The sequence below is a fragment of the Astyanax mexicanus genome, chromosome 7 (genome assembly GCF_023375975.1).
Source record: "Astyanax mexicanus isolate ESR-SI-001 chromosome 7, AstMex3_surface, whole genome shotgun sequence".
Lineage (NCBI taxonomy): Eukaryota > Metazoa > Chordata > Actinopteri > Characiformes > Acestrorhamphidae > Astyanax > Astyanax mexicanus.
In genome coordinates, this window is record NC_064414.1 from 11,665,355 (window position 1) to 11,677,701 (window position 12,347).

Consider the following 12,347-nt stretch of genomic DNA (forward strand, 5'->3'; position numbering starts at 1 on the left):
GGAGAAAGGGAGAAGGGTGGGAGGTGTTGCGCGTCAGTGTACAGTGCGCTGTAAAGCAAACGGAGAAAAGCCTCTGTCCATCTGGGCACAGTATGGAGCTTTGTGCTGTGTTTATCCTACAGCATTGGAATGGCTGGTATTTCACAAAGGAGGGTTCAGTTTTTAACATAAACTGAATGTCAGTGGATTTGGAAATGCATTTGGAATGGATCATAACTGTAACACAAGTAGAGGAGCTTGGATTAAAGTTTATGAACAAACTGCTGTGTTGCTTTTAGAAAACAGGCTTATTCTAAACTTTTTACATTAAACTAGCATTAGGGTTTCATTATTTTGATAAATAAAACAATTCAAACAATAGAGTTCAGTTTCATTATATAAATGTGTGGGTGCAGCGTGCTGCTCACTATCATTGAACCCCAAAGTTTCTTTCATACATGACATAAGAGGTCTTGAATCCAGAACTTTTCTTGTTCTTTTATCTTTACTATGATATATAAGTATTAAATCCACATCTACAATATACAACTTTAACCAAAACAAAAAAATGGCTCTAACATAATGAAATAAAATAAAATGTCTTAAAAGAACAGATGTGTCAAGTAGTGAAGTACAAATACTTCATGACTGTACTTGCATACAAATGTTGATTATCTATACTTTACTGGAGTAATTATTTTTACTTCTACTCCTTACATTTTAAAAGTATCATTATTTCATTTCAGCTGGTTCTCATTCCCTAAAAACCCTATCCAGATAAATCTCTTCATCCGCATAGAGTGAATCTGATTGTGGTTGGATGTAAAGTATAATCATATACCACCTACACACGTCATGCCCCCCCACACTCCAGCAAGAACATAGCAGACGTACAGGGGTTGGACAATGAAACTGAAATATCTGGTTTTAGATCACAATAATTTATTGTCCCGACGGACAGTTTTGGTGGAAACAGGAGAGTTGAGGTGCACATTGAATTCTGCCGTGATTTTATGTTTTTTGGATACAATCCGGGTTAGCACCCGAACATCCCTTTCAGACAGCTTCCTCTTACAGCGTCCACAGTTAATCCTGTTGGATGTGGTTTGTCCTTCTTGGTGGTATGCTGACATTACCCTGGATACCGTGGCTCTTGATACATCACGAAGATTTGCTGTCTTGGCCACAGATGCATCAGCAAGACGTGCACCAACAATTTGTCCTCTTTTGAACTCTGGTATGCCAGTCATAATGTTGTGTGCATTGTAATATTTAGAGTAAAACTGTGCTCTTACCCTGCTAATTGAACCTTCACATTTTCTCTTACTGGAGCAATGTGCAATTAATGAAGATTGGCCACCAGGCTGCTCCAATTTAGCTATGATTCAATAGATAAGTTCTGTACTTCGTGAAATTTGGCAATTTCATAGTTGATGTTGATTATTCTGTGCTACAGCTCCCACTCTGGGCTAAGTTGTGAGTGTGTGGCAGGTTTTACAGTGCTCCTGGTGTAAAACAGTAACACAGTGAGGCATTCCATTCCTCCACTTCTGCTGCAGCCTGTCCTTTTAGAGCCCACGAATACCTGCAGATCCTCCAGGCTGCCCCGGGCCATAGCAACAGCCCTCCCCGTGCTTTCCTTTAAACACGAGCGGTCTAAAAGAGCCTTACAAAAAGCAGCGGGAGTCAACAAACAGAGTCCATGTTGTTTTATTACCTCAGCCGCAATGATGTCATGTTGCTAGAGGAGGGGAAAATGAGTTCCATCTCCACAGAAGGACCAGATCCTGCTATTTACTACAGCAAGGTGGACACGGAGCCTTACGGTGAACATGTGCGCTCACTATGTGCTTCACATATGTCTTAGCAGTTAGCAGTGATCAGAAACATGCACTCACACTCAGTAGATGTCTCCAAATGTAGATTTCACACACAGTACATGCTTTTGATTATTATAATAATTTGGCTTAGTTTGGGTTAATATCCCGCAATCATTGCTTCTCAATCAGAAACTGTAAATAACTCTTTTACACTGCCTGGCTAAAGGAAAAAAAAAATCTCCACCTGGATTTAACTAAGTAAATGATATGGTGTTGCTGCAGTTGGTCTGCAGGTCTAGGTTCAGCAACAGTTTGTGCTGAAAGAATGAAATCAGCTGACTACCTGAATATACTGAATATAGATCAGGTTATTCCATCAATGGATTTTTTTTTCTTCCCTGTTGACACGGCCATATTCCAAAATGACAATGTCAGGATTCATGGAGCTGGAATTGTGAAAGAGTGATGAGATCAGGGAGCATGAGATCATCATTTTCACACATGGATTGTTCACCACAGAGTCCAGGTCTTAACCTTACTGAGAATCTTTGGGATGTGCTGGAGAAGGCTTTGTGTAATATTAGTGGTTTAATTTTATTTAACTTTAGTTTTCAATTCCAATGTCTGAATATTCTCAATTTGAAAAAAAAAAGTTATTCCTCTTTAAAATGGTGTAAATGCAAGCTTTATCATTAAATAATTGTAAAGTAAATGGTTCCTGTGTAGTTGTTGTGAGAGCTTTGTCTGGGTACAAAAATGGTGTGTGATCAAAGAGTGATCAAAGCATTTTGCTGCATTTTACATTTAGCAGTCATTAAAGAATGAATTCTTAGACTCTACAAGATAAAGTTCTCTATCTGTGTCTTTCTTTGTTATTACAGGTGAAGGAGCAGATCCGAAAAAGCCTCAGTGTCGAAAAGCTAAGGACCTGCGTAAGGAGCGGCGGCAGCAGAAGGAGCAGAGACGGCAGGACGGAGAAGCCCTGACAAGTCCAAACCCAGCGTCCAATCAGCCCAAAAACCTGGAGGAATTTATTGCCGACTCTCTACCTGATGACGCGCTCCATCGCCTAGAGGTTAGAAGCTGCTCAGAGACATATCACAATGACATCTGTAATGACTGTACACCAGCAGGCCATCATTTACTCAGTATAAACTCAGACATAAAAACATTAAAGCAAGATTGGGTATTCTAGACCAGGCCATGTCTATATGATACTAAAGTTAAAGAGCTGTATGATCCAGGATCTGACCGATCCTCCCATTGTACTGTTTAATTCTTCCTGCTTTTGCTGCAGTTCTGTTTGGGTGAGGTCAGCATAGGTAAAGAGTCTGTCTTTTGTGCTTTATAAGCAATGCTGTATAAGAAGAGCATCTCGCCGGTCCCCTGAGACACCGCAAGCCGAGGCTCATCTTTCAGTGAATTAATCTCTTGGCTGATTTGATTGACTGCAGCATGTCATTCAATTTTCTTAAGTGGATAGCAGGCAATGATCATTTCAGTGAGCTTACTGATGCACTTTTGCTCATCTTGTTTACTCATAAGACAATGTGCTGATGATTCAAAAACTCATGTTTTGATGCTAAAGTTTTGTGCAATATTTTGGGCCCGCCCAAGTGATTTAATACGTATTACGGCTTTTAAATTATAACGAAAACAAATTCTGCGTAAAAAAAAAAGAAAAATCATAAACAAACCACTGACTAAAATGTGCATTTTTTCCCCACAACATATTGTAATTGAGATAAATAAACAGCATTTTAAAACATTTGTATGCTACTAGCTGACTGAGAAAATGCCAAGATGTGCAAAGCTGTCATCTAAGCAGAAGTTTCTACTTTAAATATACTGGGTGGCGAGACCTGTAAAGCTAAGGTAAGTTAAGTTAAGTAAACAATTCTTAATAAAACACGTTCTTTTAAAGTTAAACGAGCGCTGGATGTTAATCTACACAGAGTTCTCTCCTGAAAACTGTTTATTTGGGTAAGGAAAGCACTTTCATTTATTTATAGTAAGTTTAGATTCCCAGATTTCCTCTAAGCCTCGGTGCAGCATTAGCATTAGCAGCTAACCACTAGTGTATACCGTGCTTAGTGGCTAATGTTAATGCTGCTCCAGCAGTGCTAGCTGGGGTTAGCAGCAGGTTACAAAATTTGAACGAACCTCTTCTCATTCAATGTGTTTTTTTTTTCTTTTTTTTTTCGATTCTTTGCATTGTAAATTTAATATTGTAAATGTTAAAGCTGTAAAGAAACGCATGATAAATTATTCTGTAATTAAAAAGTGTTAAACAATCCAAAATATGTTTTATACTTTAGATTCTAATAAAAGTAGCACATTTATCTTAAAGGACAGATCTGTACACTCTTGGTATTTTATAGGGCTGGCCCGAATAGCGTTTTTTGAGCTCCGGATATTCGGCACTGATTCGAAGCGAATATTCGAATATTCGTTTTTAAAAAAAGAGGTAAAAAAAAAAAAAAAAAAAAAAGCAAATCACGGCCCCTTTAATCCACTGAAAAATGTTCAATTTGCTCTGACCGACGAGACATATTCACCCCGGATTTTTGGTGTTTTTATCCCCCATATTTTTGTGTTTTCACCCCATATTTTTTCTGTGTTTTTAGCCCAGATTTCTTTGTGTTTTCATCCCGGAATTTCTGCTGCCCCACACCGCGGCTTATCCGCTGCGTAAGCAGGCTAGGAGGCTGCTGCACGGTTTCTCCGCTGCGCAAGCCAGCCCAGTAAATTGCTGTTTGTGTTTTCACACTTAGGCTATTTGCTTAAAAAACAAACAAAAAAACGTTTGTTCAGGAAGTATTTTATATTCTTAAACATTGTTGATTATATTAGAGGACAGTCATTGTAAACTGTACTTGGTCTATTTCGGTTAAAGGATTGTGCAGGGCATATTACTGATTTTGTATTTTTGCACTTGGGCTATAAGCTCAATATTAAATATTTCGTTTGTTTAGAAATTATTTTATATTTTTAAACCATGTTAAATTATATTAGAGTAGAGGAAAGTCATTGTTAATGACGTTATTGTACTTGGTCTATTTCGGTTTAAGGATTGTGCAGGGCATAGCCGTATTACTGATTTTGTATTTTTGCACTTGGGCTATAAGCTCAATATTAAATATTTCGTTTGCTTAGAAATTATTTTATATTTTTAAACCATTTTAAATTATATTAGATAAGAGGAAATTCGTTCAGACATCATTTTTGTAGGCCAGGCTTTTGTAACCGATTTAGCCCCTACTGTTGCCACATTACCCCTTACGTTTTATTATATAAATCAGTTTCGAAGAGCCTGCATTTTTTTTATTATGTATAATAGAGGTCTGCGCGAGACTGATTTTTAAACCCACTCTTCCACGCTCCCGCGTTTCTGTCTCGTTACCGCTCCGCAAAAAAATTGCTTCTTTTAATCCCGCGCCCGCCCGCCACATACACATTTCTGCCGCTCCCGCCCCACGTTCCTAATATAAATTAAATAAACTACATTTAATGCTTCAAATTTACTTATATATTTATTAAAACAGCAGCGCTGAATAGTGTGGTCCCGTTCCTTACCCCAGTCCAAACACCATCGGTGTGTGCGTGTGTGTGTCGGTCCATCCTGCGCGTTGAGAGTTTTCTTTAGTTTTTTTTTTTTTTTACAATTATTACAGTTTTCTTAACTATTTATTAATTTGCTCCCGCATCGTCTGGATTAAACTCCCGCTCCAGCCAATAACAGTTCAGTTCTGTCCCGCGCGCAAGATATTCTGACGGGACCCGCGAAAACAGAAGTGGTTAGAGTGAGCTGGAACTCTGGAAAGGAGAAAAAAAACGAATATCCGAATACCAAAATTAAAAACCGAATACCTACTCAACGAACGAATATCCGAATACCCGAATATTCGGGTCCAGCCCTAGTATTTTAATCTCAGTGTCTTCATGAGGAAGAGTCACCTGGAATAGTTTTCTCAGCATCTTGAAGGAAGGAGTTCCTGGAGGTGCTGATCAATAGTTGCTGCTTTTCCTTCACGCTGTGAAGCTCCAGCTCATCCCAATTAAACCACCTCAAATCACCATCTCAGTTCATCAGGTTTAGATCAGAGAATTTTAGAGGATAAATGCGTTGTTTTACTGTTTACTATGTGATTTTAAATATGTCCCTTAATCGTTTTCATGTCTTTAATATTTATGTCCTATGTAGAAAATAAATGAGATAGAGAAAAACATTGAATGAGAAGATGTGTCCAAACTTTAAAAGGGATGTTTCTGTGTATTATACTGTATTAGGGGTGGGCAATATTATATCGTATACAATATATCGTGACACAGAAATATCATGATATTAAAAATCCATATCGTGATAATAGAGATGTTCTGTCTTAAAAGTTGTCTATAATTTACTCTGAAGCTTTAGGTGTATTTATTGTATAATTGTTTTAGTTTGCAGTTTATATGCATGCAGTAAATATTCTGCAATATTTTTTGCTGCATTATATTATTTTATGCTGTATTATTTATTTTGGCACATTATGATTATTCTGTTATACTATTATACTATATTCCTGAAATGAATGAATTATTTTAGTTTTCCTATATCGCCAAGTATATCGTTATCGCAAAAATACCCTGAAATATCGTGATATTATTTTAGAGCCATATCGCCCACCCCTATACTTTATATTACTATACAGTAAATTACAGTATACAGTGTAGTATGCAACATTTGGCATAAAACATCCATATACTCTAGGTTCTAATTATTGATATTTTATTAATTTGAGGCTGTATAGTAAAAAAAAAAATAATACCACATAAGTATAATTTATTAATGACTTTTGAGTTTTTACCATTTAACAGCCTTCATATGGATTTATAGGGTTTCCTCAGTGGCCTCACAGACTTGCTTAATGTCTCTTTAGTGTTTCTTTAGTGTGACAACTCAGCCACTTAACGCTAAAACCCACCAGTGGCGTTGTTAAGCTCTGTGACGCGTTTGAGCAGCATGCTGTTAACCTGCAGTCCTCCTGCTGTGTTAGTATCAAACCGTCATAATGGAAACGGAGGACCGTGTGCTGGGGTGATGTATCGCACTCTTCCTCTCCAGCACGCTCTTCACTTTATCACCAGAGCCGAGCGAGCAGTGTTCTGGGAAGCTGCCTGGGGTCGTTACGCCTGGAGAGAGTTGAACGAGGGGACGTGCTGCTCCGGCCTCTTAATGAGATGTTTATATATGTGCAAATCAACCCCACTTGGAGGACACTTTATCATATCTGTTGCACTCGCACGCCTGACAGCGCGAAAGGTTACACTTACAAATTGGAAGGAAGTTGTGTAAAGGTCAGCATTCGTTCTTCTGGAGGACTGTTATTATAATTTTTTGTATCGCTTTCGTGAAATGATGTTGCAAATCGGCCCAAAATGTGCATAAGGGTTGCAGCTAATGATTAGTCTACAATTATATCTTCCATGCCCTCCATATTTATTAAAATAAATAAAACCCCTTAATAAGGGGATAAATTGCCCTTTTCAATGTGGTTAATGTTGTAAACACTGATGTTTAGTTAGTAAACATTACTCTGTTGTGTATGCACGTCATTAATGAATGTCTTATTTCTGGTCTATTTTCAAGGCGCACCAGATTATAAGGCACATTATGCAGCGCTAGTAAGGAACAAGGGTGTTGCTATGTTTTTCTTCTAATTCAGCAGGTCTCGCTGCTGGGTGGAAGTGGGGGTTTAACTAAGTTAAGTAAAGATAAGCTAAGTAAACAAACCTGTAATTCTTAAAAAGAAAAAAAAAACGTTCTTTTGAAGTCAAACAAGTGCTGGATGTTAATCTACACAGATTTATCTCTCAAAAAAAAATATTTGGGTGGGTAAATTGCTTACGTTTTTCTTCAGTAACCTTAGATTTCCAAACTTCCACTAAGGCTGGGTGCAGCAGCATTAGCATTAGCATTAGTATTAGCGGCTTACCGAAAGCACTACCCTAAGGAACCCTGAGTGTTCCAGTAAAGCCAGGGCAATATTAGTTAGCGGTTCATCTCAAGTAGCTTGTTTTAACATGGTAATAGTGCAGGCTACAGTCCAATATATTCACCTCTGAATGGCAAAAGAGCTAGCTCTTAAGGCGGTTAGCGAATAATACTAATGCTGCTTCAACAGTGCTGGTCGGGGTTAGCAGCAGGCTACAGGCCAATATTTCTCTCTTCTGAACTGCGAAAGAGCTAGCGCTTAGCGTGGTTAGTGGGTAATGCTAATACTGCTGCAGCTGGAGAACTAAACTGAAACTCCTGTATAATGCTGTACTTCAGCAGAGTGGCTGGTAAAATTCATACATAAAGCTAAATGGATAATAAGGCACAATGATGACTTTTGGGAAAAGTAAAGGATTTTAAGTGCGTCTTATAGTGCGAAAAAAAATTATGTGTAAGCTACGATTATTATGGCTGGGTCATAAATCAAATTAACTTAATCAAATTACTTTTTTTTATGCAAAATGCGTGAATGGCTCATATTTTTCAAGATTAATATATATTTTTTTTTTTACAATATCGCCAAGCCCTACCGATTATGTTACTAATTGCTGTAGCTCTAGTGTGCATTCCCCAAATACTTTACCTGCAAAACAAAGCTTAAAACAGAAGCGCAAATACCATTTTGTCCTTCTTATTTCAAGTGCAAATGATTGGCCGATTATAAACCCTGTTTTTTCAAAGCTTAACCTTAACAAAGGCAGATGTGAGCCATAATCTGAGCTGCTGTTTGGTCGGTACTTCGGTTATATTAAGATCTTGACCCTCAGGAAACATTGCTTTAAAATACTCCTGACAGGTATCAGCTATTATTATGCTAGCATATCTAAATCAATATTTAAAAAAGGCATTTTACAACTTTGTTCCAGTAGTTCCAACAGGGATCTGTCTAGATGTTAAAACTGCAGAGAAAAATATATTTACAAAAAAATCTAGCACTACTCTCTGAATATATTGATTGATGCTTAACTATTAAATTGGTTGCATAATTCAGTGTACATAATCAATTAATTCTCACTTGTTGTAGTAAAATGCATATAAAGAGTATAAACTTTAATCTATACCATTATATTTCTATGTGGTGGAAATATACTATTAAGATTGACTGTCATATAATTATTTTATAGTTTTGAATAGGTTTGTATTTTTTGACATTGAAGCAAAAGCTGGTAATACAGAAAAGCAATTAAATCTCAGTGCAGTTCTTGTGTTGCTTACTATACCTTTAATAATAAAAGACATTCTGCCATATTAAAAGGTTTGGGCACTTTTTGCACTATTAAAGTTAGTTTATTGTAGAGAATTTTACATATAAATCAAAACAAAATCAACTGAACTGGGGTCTTCATTTTTTTTTTTTTGTCTCTAAGAGCAAAACGATTATTTTAAACCTTTTAAAAGTGCTATTTTAATTGGCTTAGGTGTAAATGTGATCGTTGGATCAATGTAGTATTCCAAAGCTCCTCCAGGGGACAGTATAAGTACACTGAAAAGCCTCCTCGCAGGCTGCTTTTTTAAGTATTGGCCTTTCTAAACACTGCATTTTGTCCTCATCCCTCCACCTTCCATGAACCCTTCTTAGTTTCAAGAAAGGACTGTTATGATACGACTGCGCTCGCCACGTCTTGGTTGGTCCTCTTGCTCTTAATCAAACATTAGATACCTCCAGAGAACGGCCGAGCCGATAAAAAGATGCTACTTTTATTTATCTCAAACAAAAGTCACCAGTATCGTTATTACCATAAATGTTGACTTGGCCAAGTTTTAATATAAGAATCCCAATAAAAGCCAATCAAAATAAACCCCTGATTCTTTTCCCAGCCCACTCGGTCCAGGGGACTCGAGAAGAATAAGCCCCTCATCCAACAAAAACCTGACAAAGAGTTATTTTAATTAGAAGCAGATTTTGCCAGTCAGTTGAGTGTTTTATCAACACTGGTTCAGTTAGTCTTCTGAGGGAAGTGCAGCCTAAAACGTGTATTAAATGAATAAAACATGATTAAACTTAACTTAAACCTTTAATAGAGGGTATTCACAGTTCACGGATCCTTAAAATGTCTTGGTAACACTTTACAAACAGGGTACAGTAATTAGGAGTCCTCAAGACAGAATGTCTCAACTAATTATTAATTTACTAGTTAAGACAGCATTAATCATTACGCATTTTTAAACTAACATCTCAGTTTATTATAATTTACAACATTCTTAAGCTTTAAAGGTCTCAATATGCCACAGATCATATTATTTTTTTATTATAAGTTGTAAAGTTTGTTTTATTGTAGAGCATTACATTTCAGTTTCCAAATTTGGTATTCAAGTTCAAGATTTAAATCAAGATTGGAATCAAGATTTAAGAGCAGACTGAAGTAAGCAGAACCAACAGCATTATTTATGTGGCTTTATTTTATTTTTTTACATTATGTTATCATTCTTTACTTGTTTTTAGCTAGTGGACACAGTACTGTAGGCATAAGGTCTAAACTTAGCAAATTTTTTACAAAAATAAATAAGGGTGGGAAACCCCAATTTTTGCACTTTGCAGCATTTTCAGTGTACAAAAGTTTCCACCTATGTTTGTTGTCAAAAATTGATTTGTAAGAAAATATAGGAATCACAACTTGCAATAAAATTTTTTAAGGTCATCACAAAAGTATTTTTAACTTCTGAGTGATAGTAAAAAGTGATAGTTTGTTTGTGGTGTGAATGTGATTCGACCTCGATCTGACCTGACTTTCCTTTGTGCTCCTCATATTTCTGCTAAATAGCTGTTCAGGTCCAGTTTAACTTGATTTATTACCCAGAAAATGATGTGTTCTGTATTTACTGTACACTACATACATATATATAATCCCTTGTTTGGAACACAGGATTCTCTTGCAGTATTTACTTTGTTGTTCTCATGCCAGAAAGCGCTGACCAATTAGAGGAGACAACATGCTCACTTGGTTTGTTGAGGTACATATTGGTATGTTTAGGTTTGTGCCTGTGTGAAAATAAACCAAACCGAAGGGGAAAATGTGCCAAGTAAACAAACTCTATTTAAAGCCCTAGCCAGATAGGATTAGTTTCTCAGGGAGAAGTCTATGAAAAATATTTCACACTTCTACTCAGTGATAAGTGAACTCTTGCACCCGGCTGCAATTGAAAAAACAGGAGGACCAGTGAGGTTTTTTTTTTTTTTTTTTTTTTTTTTTTTTTTTTTTTTTTATGTTTTTGGCTTTCTCGGTCACATGACATCGCATTCAGTAGCTCCTCCATTTCCACTCGCTGTTGTTTTTACGGGGATCTCCATGGAAACACGTGCCCGAAGTGTAAGTACAGCACGTAGCAGTGGACGAATAGCTATTTTATTAAACGCGAGGAGACGAAACTCAGAGATGTGAGTCTGGATGGGACTAAAATTACCGGAGGACCACAGAGTTCAGAGAAAAACAGTAAAAAGTTCAGCCTGTCATTTTCTCAGAGGACGTCTGAGAAAAACGCGTACATGGTCGTTCCGGACGGGAAATAAAATCAAAAAGGACCCCTCATAAAAGAGTAAATTACCACAGAACCCCCCGAGAAACTAATCCTCTCCAGATATGGCTTATGACTATCTATGCCTGTATTAATAAAAACATTAATAGGGATATTTTTTAATAGTGTAAAATGATTAATTACAATACAAAATAATGCAGTATTTTGCCTGTGCTTGCTCTCACCCAGCTGAACTGCAGGAAGTTGTTAACAGTGCATTGATATAACTCAATATTGTGTGTAGATTAAACAGTTATTTTAAAAGCAGTTAATTATCTGATTTCAGATGATGCATGACCGATGTTCTTAACTGTCATTTTCCATAGTCTATAATCTCTTTTTGAATCTTTGTTTTCTAACTGAAGATGTTTTCATGATGTCTCTCTGAAGATGCTCTGCTTGTGTTTGTGTTGATTTGCTGACCTTTCTCTACTGGTTATGAATGCTCTTGCTTTTCTTGGTAACCTTTTCCCGAAATATCCTCTTTTGAAGGTGAGGCTAGTGCGCTCTGCGCCCCCAAGTCCACAGTTCAGAGCTTCTTTCAACGCTTCTTACCAACTGTACAAACTCTACCAGATGGCCATTCACCATGACCCTCCTGACAAGCCTAGTGAGAGCCAGGTCAGGTGTCCTGCACCCTCCTGAACACAGTGGAGTGCGATGCTCAGAGCATGATTTTGATGGGATTAAACTAAATGCTGTTATTGAACTTGACATGGCCTCCCTCATGGTTCATTTACAGGGTGTTTGCGGATCCCTAAATAGTCGAATATGGTCTTAAATTAGTTGGTCTTAAATGAACAATCAGAACTAAATGAGAATGAGTGTGTGAATTGGCTACAACAGTCCAATTTCCAAACACTGGAGGTTTTCCTGCCCCTCTTGCCCCTCCTTAGACACAATACTCATGCATGCTACCAGATCGGGGACACACTAGCAAGCGATTACGAGTCTTACTCTGTCAGCTGATCAGTAAATTTGTACGTTTGCAATGA

General features: G+C 37.3%; 1 protein-coding gene across 6 annotated transcripts in view; it reads left to right on the forward strand.

Annotated features, from left to right (window-relative positions):
- LOC103027203 (arginyl-tRNA--protein transferase 1) overlaps positions 1–12,347 on the forward strand; it is a 171,293-nt gene that overhangs the window by 34,272 nt on the left and 124,674 nt on the right. For 4 of the 6 annotated variants that reach the window (XM_049481170.1, XM_022685015.2, XM_022685012.2 and 1 more), the window contains 2 exons: positions 2,681–2,874; positions 11,845–11,973. In XM_049481170.1, coding sequence (XP_049337127.1) covers positions 2,681–2,874; positions 11,845–11,973 — 323 coding nt within the window. The remainder of the gene's footprint in view (positions 1–2,680; positions 2,875–11,844; positions 11,974–12,347) is intronic. The other 2 variants (XM_022685013.2, XM_049481171.1) reach the window with 1 other exon arrangement.